The sequence below is a fragment of the Ciconia boyciana genome, chromosome 1 (genome assembly GCF_034638445.1).
Source record: "Ciconia boyciana chromosome 1, ASM3463844v1, whole genome shotgun sequence".
Taxonomy (NCBI): Eukaryota; Metazoa; Chordata; class Aves; order Ciconiiformes; family Ciconiidae; genus Ciconia; species Ciconia boyciana.
In genome coordinates, this window is record NC_132934.1 from 194,076,948 (window position 1) to 194,090,436 (window position 13,489).

A 13,489-nucleotide genomic window follows, 5' to 3' on the forward strand; every position below is an offset into this window, starting at 1 on the left:
CTTCCATAATCACAAAACATTGACAGTTCAAGAATGCAATAATTACTTTATCATTTGGCAATTTATACCTGCAATCATGTCGTCCACAGTACTCATCTTCAGCAGTACCTGTTCAATTAAGCCAACTTCCGTGCTAGTCTGTAAATTACGGACACTTTTACGTAGAATTGCTGTGAACATACTCCAGATTTCTGCTTGGCACGTTACATCACAGTGCTCCAAAAGCTCTGACATGCACGTAATGCTCTCTGCATCCTGGATTATAAAGTTCATCTCTAGATCAAATTCGCCACCAACCAGCTACAAAGGAAAACAAGAACAGTATTACAATGTGAAATACATAGTTTAGTGTCTTTCCTACCTTCATTGTGACCAATACTGAATATTTTTGCATGATGAGAGAGGTAATTTTGATAGAGAAACTCACAGCTATGATCGTAAGATAGCAAATAAGCAATCATGCTATGCAAAACATAGCTTGTACAAAATATACACACTAATACAATATTACCTTCAATTTTGTCATACAACACTTTCATAAAATAAATTAAAAAAATATTTGAAATATTCCTTCCTATAAAGTAATTGAAATGGTAGCCTGGCCCAGAGAGATGTAATGCAGAAGCTGCAGAACCTGAAAAGCTAAAACACAATTGAAGCTTTCTTACAGTTCTCTGAAGATAAATTTGCCTCCTCAGAAATAAAAAGACACTGAAAATAATTTAGCTATGTTTTCTCCTGAGATAAGCCAACATTTGCCCTTAGTTACGTGTTTGCAAGACCTTACTGCCCTGTCCATTGTACCACCCGAATAGGCATGCAGTCATGCTCAGAAAAAGAATCAGTGATCTGCTCTGGACCAAAGCAAACATGGAAAACTTGCTTAATTACACCACAGACCAGTTCATTGTGTGGCCACAGAAACCTGCTGCTGGTGCAAGGGAGAGACGGCATTGGGTGAGGAACAAGCACTCAGATGAAAAGCAGTACTGATTAAATTATTGCCTGACTCCTACCTACCCAGATACTTGCAAAATGCTATCAATGTCCTGAGCTCCAATTAAACAGCACTACTACTGGGCACGTTTTAGGAGGAGAAAAAAAGAAAATAAATAAAAAAAAAGAATTTGCAAAAATTTGCAAAAGATATAGTCAAGACCAAGTATATCTTAAGGAACAGAATTCACCAATTTCAATCAGCCACTTGCATAACTTTAAAAAGATTAACTCAGAACACCTTACTGAACTGAATATGAAACAGTTTAAAAAAATAATCCCCTTTTAATGGCAGATAGGTCTTCCAATTTTGAAGGAAACAAAGCCTGACTTATGCATCCTACTTTATCCTAGTAATCTTGAAGAATTTTGAAAGCACCAATGTTAAATTTCAATAACTGCAAATATATTACCTAATTCAGAAAGGGAAAAGAACAGAATAAATTAGTTCTAAAATAGTTTTAAGACATTCTTTCTATTTGTTTCAGGAAGTTCTGTAATTAAAATTGCAATAATATGTTTTAAATTAAATATATTCAAAGAATTCATCACTTATAAGTGCATAACTTCAATGATCACTTTTAATAGAAGGCTCTTTCATAGACTATTTAAAAGCAGTTGATATTGCCTTCAAATTAAACTCTAAGCAAGAAGCAAGCTGAAATACTATGCAAACTTTTTTTGGATGGTTAAACCTATCCAAATATCCAAAGTCTTCTTTCAGTCCCAATCTTCAGACAGAATTAATACAACTAAGCAAGGACTAGCTTTGGCTTCTACCCTCATTTATACTTTTCATCCACTTACAAATTACTTTTTCTCTATCAATTAATTGCCAATAGCCAATTTATAATTTTCTAACATAAAAGCTTCTAATATACTAACTATATAAACTGACTACCTCCGTAGTTCCCCTGAGACATTTAATTGCATTCAAATAAAACTATTATCCTAATTATGATTAGTATTTTAGTTTAGAACTTGTGACTGCATATCATATATTTGCATATTTGGTAAACACATAATGTGTACCAAGGGCAGGGAATAAAACTGTCAAAATTAGAAGCAGGGTATTTCTATGGTCGTTCATTAGAACCATGAAATAGTTTTACAGAGGAAAACACCACACTTTTCAAGAAACCCAGGTGGAGTTTCTAATTCTGAAAACAGCAGTAACTGGTGCACACTTCACCAGCAATCTGGGCTGTTGTCTTTTCAGGTATGTCTCCACATGGATGAGCCTCTCTGAGATTATGTTAAAAGCACACAGAGGTAAAACAGGCACCTGTAAAAGACATTCAATTAAACGCTCTTAGATGCTTATCCTAAGATGAAATGAAGCACCTTCTGGAATTATCTATTTCTTTCCATGCAGGACATCTAGGATGAGAAATCGTATTTGTGAAGCCTCCATCCTTGGATACATTCAAAAGCCGTCTGAACATAGACCTGGACAACCAGCTCTAGTTGGCCCCGCTTGTGCAAGAGGGTTGGATCAGAGAACCACCAGAGATCCCTTCCAACTTCAACAATTCTACAATAATATTTAGATATACAACTTTCAGACGCCTAATCTAGGTGAGATGAATCCCACCATTTGGTTTTGATAACAGATGGACCTAAAAACAAGGAAAAAACTAGTAATACCTCAGTTGGAATGCAGAGGTTCAATACAGACTGATTCCCCCTTTCCTCAAACACTATTCATTGTAAAATTCTTGCTAATATAAATTAATAAACTAACATAGAATGGTTAAACCAGACTAAAATAATTTGGACTGTATTTGCTTGCTAATGTAAATTAATATACTAATATGTAACATTTAAAACAGATTGAAATAGAGCTCACTGTATCAGTCTGAAGTGATGGGATGTTTCAGTACTATTAAAAACAAGCTGTCTGTATATATAAAACATCTCAGCAAATCTGCATCAAAAAATACACTGAATGCCAATAAAATTTGTTTTATGGAGAATCTTCTCCTGGGCTATGGACTATCCAGTAGGTATTACAATTATTTAACTTGCCCATTTGGCAGCAAGAGATTTATAGTCCGTCACAGTGACTGCTTATTTCACCACAGAGAACATTAAAACGTACCTGATTTGCCCTTAACTGCAGTTTAAGCATATTTCAGCCACTAACAATGATCATAATTATCATTAAAATCAACTTCCTCAATAAAGGAAACAAATTAATGAGCTAATTAATATTGATGGCAAAAATTTAAGAAGGTAGGGGGGAGGGTTACTTATTTAAAGTAGTCATCCTAAATCAACATAAATTAAAAATATTAAGAGTCATGATAAAAAGAAGTCTAAGAAGACAAAGAAAATCTAAACAAAAATGAAGTGAGTATACAGAAATAAATGACCATGGTTAAATTGTGTTCAAGAAGTAATACAAAGCAACCATTTCTGCTTTAAAACGTGAAAAATAAAATATAATTCAGCCAAGAAAAGAAGTGGAACATTCACCTCAAAAAAAAAAGCATTCTCTAACAACATTTCTACACCTGCCTTTCCCAAGCTAAAGACAGTGGGTAAAGAGGAATAACCAGTCAGTCTTCACAACAGAGGGAGGTTATCAGTGGAGAACCACAGCAATAATGAGCTGTTAACAAGTGCAGATACTAATGAAAGGACAAAGTTTGCTGAAGAGCCAAAAATTATTAAATACAGTTAAAAAACACCAGCTAGTGAGAGCTGCAAAGATTTGTCTGCTATCAAGTGGCCAGGCAACAACATATGAGAGTTCAAAGTTAGTAAATGCAAAATAATAGCACATTATTATAGTTTTACCCGTATGTACAAAATGACAGGCTCTCAAATCTGCTATTATCAGCCAGAAAAAAGATCTTTGAGTCCCTGTGTGTACTACCTTAAATAACTAAGCCACATTAAAAACTGTTAGTAGGCAACTGTAAAAATTCATAATGAATTTGCAATTTTATAACTTGGGTACAATTCTGGATGCAACACCACACAAAAAAAGTTAAATCATACCGCCATAAAGTAACTTATTTTTAATATAACACGTTGAAGAGTTCTGTAGCAAGACAAATTTCAGCTAGAGTACAATATGAACACTAAGACAGAAATCCTTACAGGAGCCAGTATACCGTACCATAAATCAGTGCTCTTTCCATATCATAGATCTCATACGCAATCTTTTTTCTTATGTCAAACACTCAGTCTTAATTTGCATTCTTCAAGTGAACATTTAATATTCAGTAAAGACCATGCTTTCACTGTGATTAAGTATCTTGAATTATTGCTTGTACTTTGTCAAGCTCATGTACCACTTTTTAACTATTCTGCATCTTTCACAGCACAGCTGTAAGAAATGAAGCAGCAAACTAATGTTCAGATCAAGGTTCCAAGTCAGATAAATATGGCCAACAAACATAACTCCTCCTGAAGAAGTACTGAACTGGCAGTTCAAAATTAGCAAATTAGGCTATCTTCCCTATCCTGAGGTTGTTTACAATGACAGGTTGACACTCCTTGCTCCAAGAACCTATCTCAACCTACACCACCATCCTCCAAAGCAGCTGCACTACTCAGAATCTCTATTTTTCTGAATACTGTGGCCATTCCTCAGTAAGCTTCTGCCATTCATTATGCTATGCAGTAAAAGTGTTTCTTTCTAAGCTGCCATGTCTATGCAGAACTTAGGCTGGTCTTTTATGCCCTTTTGATCTAGAACAGAGATGAAATACTCCCCCAAAACAGAGAAGTTGTCTACATATGCCTGAGTATATTCAGTTCAGTTCTTGAAATAGAATAAAATATGTGCTACTGAACATGTAGAATTAAATTGTTTACTTGTGAAAATCAGAATTATTCAGAATCAGATTCTTCAAATTAAGTTCTGAAGAATGGATTGAAATGAAGAGAGAATAGAATAGATTAGATTAGAATAGAATAGAATAGTTACAGTTGATAGGGACCTACAATGATCATCTAGTCCAACTGCCTGACCACTTCAGGGCTGACAAAAAGTTAAAGCATGTTATTAAGGGCATTGTCCAAATGCCTCTTAAACACTGACAGGTTTGGGCCATTGATCACCTCTCCAGGAAGCCTGTTCCAGTGTTTGACCACCCTCTCGGTAAAGAAATGCTTCTTAATGTCAAGTCTGAACCTGCCTCGACACAGCTTTGAACCATTCTCACGCATCCTATCACTGGATAGCAGGGAGAAGAGATCAGCACCTCCCTCTCCACTTCCCCTCCTCAGGAAGCTGTAGAGACCAATGAGGTCACCCCTCAGTCTTCTTTTCTCCAATAACAGATGGCTTCTCAACTTGAAAATCCATCAAATGAACAGAGAAGGAAAGGAAAGTTGGTAGTCAATCTTAGAAGAAATAAACAAATGGAACATCAGGATGATAATGGTACTGAATGGTGAAAAATTCAAAGAAAGCAGAGGTCAGAACTTATTCTAGGAGGATTTTATAAAAAAACCCTGAAGACATGAAGATTTTTCAACACAATTTCATCTGTGATTTAAAAAACCCAAACAACTGGCAAGCATAAGGATCTTAAGAAGTGCATGAGATGCAAAAAGATATTTTAGAGGCATTTGGTATTTTTCTGGTTAAATTAAAAACATAAGTGCATTCTGCCAAAGAAAGAATGACACAATAATGCAAATACACAGTAACAGCAATAAAATGTGAAAATCTAAACTACAGGGAGATCAAATAAAACTATTTTCTTTGCAATTACTTTCATGTTAAATAGATAAAGTATCAAAAATTTCTCAGAATAGTCTATTTTTCCATGTTCTGCACTCATACTTTGGAAGAAGTTTCATGTTACCTAAACTGGACATTTCTGTTTACTTTTAACATTTTACACATATTTCTCTACTCCTTGTCTCATTCTCAGTCTTAAGAATTACTAACCTGTACAACTGAAACTTACTTTTAATTATTAAGAATACATTTTTTGCAGAGTTTTTGGTTTCTTCAAATGTCATCTTAATTACAAGGATGCATACAAGGAGAAAAAGGTATTATCTATAACCATCTACTACTTCTTGTCTTGTATTTAATCTGTCACCACTTTTGGGCAGGCAAAGATATTTTTTCAGTTTTACATTTATCCAGCATAAAGTGAAATTTGATTGTACTTATATACAACAAAACCAAAGCTCTTCATTGTAAGAATTTTTTCCCCATCGACATAAATAGGCTTGTATTTTATGTATTTGTCTTTATCAAAAAAAGTATATTAGAACTAATAAATCAAAGTCTTCAAACATCTAAATCTCTCATTTGCTGTTCATTGCCATCAAAGAAGCACTTCTTTCCAGTTTGCTTCAAGTTTGATTCCTATCTGCATTTATTTCAACAAAAATCAAGAATATAAATTCTAGAATACTAGCCAGACAGTGCCACTGAAAACCTCAATTATTACAATGGTGTGATTACTACAGCTCTAACAACATCCAGGTCAGATTTGCACCAAGGCACTCTTTCCTTCCCTCTCCTAATTAACTACTGTCACACTTGCTCTACCTTTCCTAAAGCCAAGCATAAATGAGGGCATATCACAGTCAACGTGACAACCATTCTCATCTGTTTTGGACTAGTTTGCAAGAACCACTTTATGTTAAAATATATACACATACGATTAGAATAAACAATCCTGCCTTGTCAGTATAGGAGGTAAGCAGTTTGGAAACAAAATTATTGTCTTCCTCTCCCTGATGTTCATATATCTTTTTAGGAATTGCAAAACAGCTGACTTGGCATTTGGCACAAATTTCCACAGGGAAAGAGCTGGAAATAACCAGCTTGGATAGGAATGAGAATCTCCTAAAATCCCAAATCCATTAGTTGTTTTAAAGATAAAATTAGTAAACTTTTTACTCTTGATAACAAAGGCCATCACATAACACTCAAGAATAATTCTTGTTCAAACTGGAACATCTTTTCTACAAAACAACGTTGAATTGATTTCCTAATCACCAGTGAGAGTTCAAAATACGTGGAATCAGACTGCTACTGCTTCTTTTATAAAGACAGGGCTCCAATTCAAGCATTAAAACACAGTAGTCTGACAAAAGCAGTGGTGGACCCAGGCAGAAAAAAACAAGTTACTATTTTCTGGTCATTAACTAAACCATTACATTTCTAAAAAATTAATTAAGGTTTTTAGGAATATTCTTCTTCAGCTGTATGAATGAAGATTTCTTTAGGTAAAAGTGTTTAGAATGCTAAATGAAATAAATTAAACTTTTCAGTGACCAATATGTGTGCTGATCACATGTACTTGTTAACCTAAATATATCAATATGACTACAGAGAAAAACACAAGTAACAAAATCTTAAAGCTGATATTTTCCATAACTGATACGTATTCCTTTTTAAAAATTTTTTAAATGCTTAATTGCTGAATGGAGTTCTTTAGAGATCCGAATTACAGGTATATGTATCTGGGATAATTTTCAAAATTCTCTTTACCATCAATGGAAAGTAAAAGGTGCTTCTGGGAAGTGATTCACCTCACTGGTTTTAGATGCAACATTAGGATGAAATAAATCTTTCCCTGGGAATGTAGTACTTTTCACTGACTATAAAAGGACAACTAGTTCAGACAGGCACATCTAAAGTTATGTCAGATTAATCTTACTCAGCGTGCTCACAGTATGGTTTATAACCAAATGACAGCACTAAAAAGACTGATTCTCACGTGAATCACTACAACAGCATGTAATTCTCCACATTACTGTACCCTCTTTAAAGGAGCCTGCATTCATTTTAGCTTCAAAAATATTTTTATCCTGAATAACGTATAGTACACACACAGCAGTGTGCCACTATGGGAATGCTACCTAATAAGTTTATTGACAATTTTAAAGTATTCTGAGAAAAGAAAATAATTTAAGTGTCCTTTATACCTGCTGAGAAAATATGAAGTAACAAGTTCACCTTCACTTTTGGTACTTTCAAGCACGAGCTTGTTATTATGGAAGCTTAAAAATATTTCAGTGAAAGATTTACCTTTAATTTCTTATATTTCCTTTTGGGGGAGAAGGGCATTCCTCTAGGTTTGTGTACTGCCCCTGGCTGCAATGGAGTTAATTTTCTTCATGGAAGCCCATATGGTGCTGTGCTTTATGTTTGTGACTAAAACAGTGCTGATTGATAACACACCAATGTTTCAGCTACTGCTGAGCGGTGCTTACACAGTGCCTGGGCTGCCTGTTTCTCACCCTGCCCTCCCAGAGAGCAGGCTGGGGTGGGCAACAGGTTGGGAGGGGACACAGCCAGGACAGCTGACCCCGACTGACCACAGGGATATTCCACACCATCATGCTCAACAAGAACACTGTGGGGTAGTCTTTCCAAACTATAGGTTGTACAAAGACTGGCTGGGCATCAGTCTGCTAACGGGAGGTGGCAATTGATTGCTTCTGCATCACTCGTTCCCCACACACACTTATTAAACTGCCTTTATCTCAACCCATGAGGTTTTTCTTGCTTTTGCTCTTCTGATTCTCTCCCCCATTGCGCTGGCAGGGGTGGGGGGGGTGGGAGCAGGTAAGGTAGTGGGTGCTCATTTGCTGGCTGGGATCAACTCACCATGGTTTAAAACGTTAGGCTTCTGCCCTCAAATTTACTTCACACAGTTTTGCACACTGAGCAGCACTGCTCAACTCAGTAAAATCTAATGAATCTTGTATAAGTGGTCTTAACAAAGTGCCGAAGGGAAAAGCTGTAAATTACACAGTATCAAACCATAATCTGATACTGCAAACTTTGCTTAAGGGTATGAGCCCAACTCACCTTGAGCATGGACTGCTGAGTTCTTCCAAAAACATCACACTTCAATGTTTGTCTCAGAACATTAAAACCCAGATGTGCTGAATACACTATAAAGCATGTTTATGCCCCATTTCAAACAAGCCTGCATGTTACACCACTATTATACAGGGAAAGCATTTTATCATGCCCTTCCCCATCCTACAGTCATTTCTATAAGTCAATAGTTTTGATAATACCTACAGTTTTTCCTCTTTTTTTAGATTTCAGACCTTTTTTCCAAGCATCAAGAGAAACATTAAAAATGTATTTGAAATGCTTGGAAGATAACATATGTTGTGAAAGAACAAAGGCTCTATAAGCAATGAAGATTAACTTTGTACTCACCAATGTCCTCCTGTTGTCATTGTTACCTGCCTCAGGACATTAGCCTTCTTGGGACATAAACCAGGAAGAGACAGTAAAAATTATTAGGAGAACTGTCTACTTTCCTTTAACCTCTGGGAGGACGGTTCTAAATAACATCGCTGGCTCCAGCAGTAAGATTTTCTGCACTGAAAAGACAAAGCTAGCAATTGTCAAACTGAAAGTGCCTTTGTTGGAAAAAAATTATACACAGGTTTATTAGGCACTATTAATGCTTTATTTAAAAAAATACTATAATTACCTAAACAATCATCCTGCAGTTTCACATGGCAAAGCTGGCACAATGCAGCCCTAATTAATACATTGCTTAAAGAGGGTATGAACGTTCATCTTTGGAGGGTTGTCCAAAGAAAACAAGCACATGTTAGAATGCGTAATTACATATAGTAACAGACACGAGGTGTATGTCTGTCAAGACCCGTTCAGTCCAGTCTTACGATTCCAGTACTCCCCAAGTCCTAGAAGAAATGTTTGCTCATTTGATAAGCCCTGCAAAATAGCAGTTGGCACTACTTATCTAACGATAATGGTAATGCTTAAGTAATGGCAATGGTAACATTAAGTCACTTCAGCAAGCTGTCCCAAAGAAACACCCTTAAAGGAAGTGCACCTAAGAAACAAAGGTTTCTGTGTATTTAAACTGAGTTACATGAGTCTTGAGATATTGTTCCAGACTCTCTTCATCGATTCTTAGTATCAAAATTATAAGCTGCTTTGATGCAAGAAAGGGAAAAAAATCATTTTATTGTGCTGTTCAGAAAACCTGTCCCATGTACTGAGTCCTGATTAGCATCTGATTTTTTATCACGATGAGGTGTTTAAATTCTTTGGCTGAAGCTTCATGGTAAAAAAAACCCCAAACCCTGATGGACAGACATGACAGTCTATTATTTAGTTTAAAAAGAGCACAACATCAAGACATGGTTTGAACCATATTTGTCATAGTAGGAATGCTGTAGTACTGCAGTACATTAGAATTGTGGTAACATATATAACACGTAATCATCCAGGTCAGATTAGCTGAGTTTTATTAACTTGCTCTTCTGATAATATAAATATCAAACAGAAATTCAATAAATAAAATACCAAAGATGTTTCAATGAAAAAAAAGTCACAGGACTGCTCTTCGGAATGGGGCACAGCTCTAAAAGTCAAATCAAGAGAAAAATATTGTAGAGAGGTATGTTGAGAACACGATAAAATTAGAATTATGGGTACACTGCTATACCATATTCTGCATACCAATATTAATGCAAATGTGCATTAAACTAAAGCATCGAAAACAATGGTAGATCAACTGCAGTCAAGTATACATATTATTTACTGAGACAAGTATCAGGTACACTCAGATACACCACAAGTCTGCGTAACTTAGAGTTAACAGTTTGACTTTATAGTTTTCTAAGAGAAAATTTCAACTCTTTCTCTCCCCTGCTTTTTTAAACACATACTTGACAAAGCCAGACCTTTTCTAAGTATCACTGAAGCTTAGAAAGAAAAAAAAACCCACAAAAAATACAAAGTGGGCTATCTGGCACAAAGTTCTCTACCTATTCTTCACATAACTGTAAAGAACGCTTGATTTCGGTGTAGGACCGAAATTAGTCTGATGAAGTTCAAATGTCTGTCGTCATAGAATCATAGCAACATAGAATGGTTTGGGTTGGAAGGGACCTTAAAGATCATCTAATTCCAACCCCCCTGCCATAGGCAGGGACACCTTCCACTAGACCAGGTTGCTCAAAGCCCCATCCAACCTGGCCTGGAACACTTCCGGGCATGGGGCATCCACACCTTCTCTGGGCAACCTGTTCCAGTGCCTCACCACCCACATAGTGAAGAATTTCTTCCTTATATCTAATCTAAATCTACCCTCTTTCAGTTTAAAGCCATTACCCCTTGTCCTATCACTACATGCCCTTGTAAAAAGTCCCTCTCCAGCTTTCTTGTAGGCCCCCTTCAGGTACTGGAAGGCTGCTATAAGGTAAAGCTTCATTAGCACAAGACTGTAACTCCTCGAAGAAAATGTCCTACCTTAGAAGGAATGCAAGAGGAGACAGTTTTAAAGTGCGACACAGGACAAATTTTACCCGCTTAGGAGAGCTAGAAGAACAATCCAGTCACTTCTGACAGAAATTGAGACCGATAAAGGCATTTTACATACAAGTACCTAACCCAAACACAAACCCAGAGGTCATCCTCCCAGTCTAGTGTTCCTGTGTCACCAGAAGGAGACTCTCTTCCCATTTATTATACCAATCTCCAACAGATCTTTTTGGGCCACAGCAGAATATGAGCTTTTAGTTCAAGGTGTTGAACCTGAATACTGAAAGACTAAGAAACAGAACTTGCAGGACTTTTTTCAGGGAAGTAAAATCACAACTATGCTCAAGCTTGGAACTAACAGCACAAACTTGTTTTCGCTTTGTCTGGTTTAGTTCCTCTTATATATTCCTTCTGATCTAGACTTAATCAAACAGAGATCAGCCTGTTAGATAAGGGGACACCCTTACCTCCAAAAAGGGAACTTTAACATGCAAAACCAAGTACCTTAGGTTTGCCACATCTGTCTAAGCAGAAATTCATAATTGATTTTTATGGACTATAAAGATTTTGACAAATAAGCATAGCTTCAGGAGCATGAAAAATGGTATTACTAAACAGATATTCCTAGCTCATTTTGTTTATAATACTTCATAGCCCATTCTTGTCTCTCTTCTCTCACTTTCACAAACTTCACTTTAAGCTCAAGATACAGAGGCAAGCACAATATAAGCTCATGACAGGTATAATAAGCTTCTAATTTTCAGGCTTCAGTAACCAGCTATATTTTGAAACAAGTTCTTTGGTGGTACCTTGGGGTTGTGCTTTTTTTGTTTGGTTGGTTTTGCTTTAACCTATGTTTTGTTTCCAAGCCAGAAGAGAAGCAACAGAAATTGAAATAACCGAGAGCTACCAAAGTCACAAACCAAATGTACTCTGAGAAAATCAATGGCTTCTGCAACTACTTTTGTAGCCTCTTCTAGTCTCTTCTTCTAATAAGACTATGCACTTGCACCACTGTAGCTTGCACAGACAAATCTAACAGGTCACCAGCATCCCTTACTTATTTTTTAGCCATTTACTAATTTCTTTATGGTGGCTTAAAAAAACCAAACTTTTTCAAGAGTTTTTTTATACATTTTATACATAAGAGGTTTTTTATACATTTTTTTTTAAAGTAGTTTGAATAACTTATTATCTCTGTAAAGCAAACCTTGCAGAGGTTTAACATAGTTATCAGAGAACACCATCAAAAAAGTTGAAAGACTAAGAAACATTAAACTTCCAATAATTACACGTTGTTTTTAATCTAATCTGTATTGTATTGCACAACTAACAGTATCACACAAAATGTTTGTGCAGATAGCAATGTCTGTTTTTAAAAGAAAACAACTGAAAAATCCTACAACGCACACATTCCTGCTTCCCCAACTTCACATACAGAAGTGAACAGAATGTACTTTCTATAACTACTAACAGATGATTTTAGTCAACAGAAGTCTCCAGTAAATCAAAACATTGGCGTTTTATTTTCATGGATAACAACATTTGTTATTATTCAAATGTACTTGTCAAAGCAATTTATTTTTTTTTTGTTAATTCACAGGTGCATTCTGTGACAAGAATAAATTGCAACAATACAGTTAATGGAATTCTAGTCTTGGAAAATGGTGGATTTTATTTCAGAATAGTCTGTGGGATGGTTCCCAGGCACATCAAGGACACACAGCTTAAAGATTATAGAAGAAAAACGTGATAAAGGACGTTAACCATGAGGACTGTGGTGTGTGTTGTACCTACACACTTTGGCTAAGATCATAAAAATAGCCACATACCATCAGGACAAAGATCTACCTAGCCCACTATCTTCTTCTAAACAGCCATCATATATTGAACCTTGGCCTGTAAATCCAAAACAAATAGTCTGCAGTTCTCTTACTGTCTCCTTCTTTCCCATGAGGTAATCAGAGGGGCAAAGTGGTTGCTCTCTGCTGGCACTACCTGCTTTTTCCTCACTGTTAAGGAGCCCTCTTGCATTCCCCTCCCCATTAGAGCACCTCTTCTGCAAGCTCCTACTGGATAGAGAATGGGTAGACTTCGCCCCACCCAGGGCGTCTCTTTTCTGCTCTGCATCCTCTGCAAACATATAGAGTATAACATGCCACCCGATTGCTGTTACGAAGCAGGTCTATATCCAATACACTCTAACAGGACTGAGACAGTATTACATCCTGTGTCCCTTCTGAG

General features: G+C 36.3%; 1 protein-coding gene across 4 annotated transcripts in view; it reads right to left on the reverse strand.

The window, feature by feature from the left end:
• The window catches only part of NBEA (neurobeachin), a 522,877-nt gene that overhangs the window by 427,120 nt on the left and 82,268 nt on the right, over positions 1–13,489 (reverse strand). For all 4 annotated transcript variants that reach the window (XM_072854755.1, XM_072854781.1, XM_072854766.1 and 1 more), the window contains exon 2: positions 69–300. In XM_072854755.1, coding sequence (XP_072710856.1) covers positions 69–300 — 232 coding nt within the window. The remainder of the gene's footprint in view (positions 1–68; positions 301–13,489) is intronic.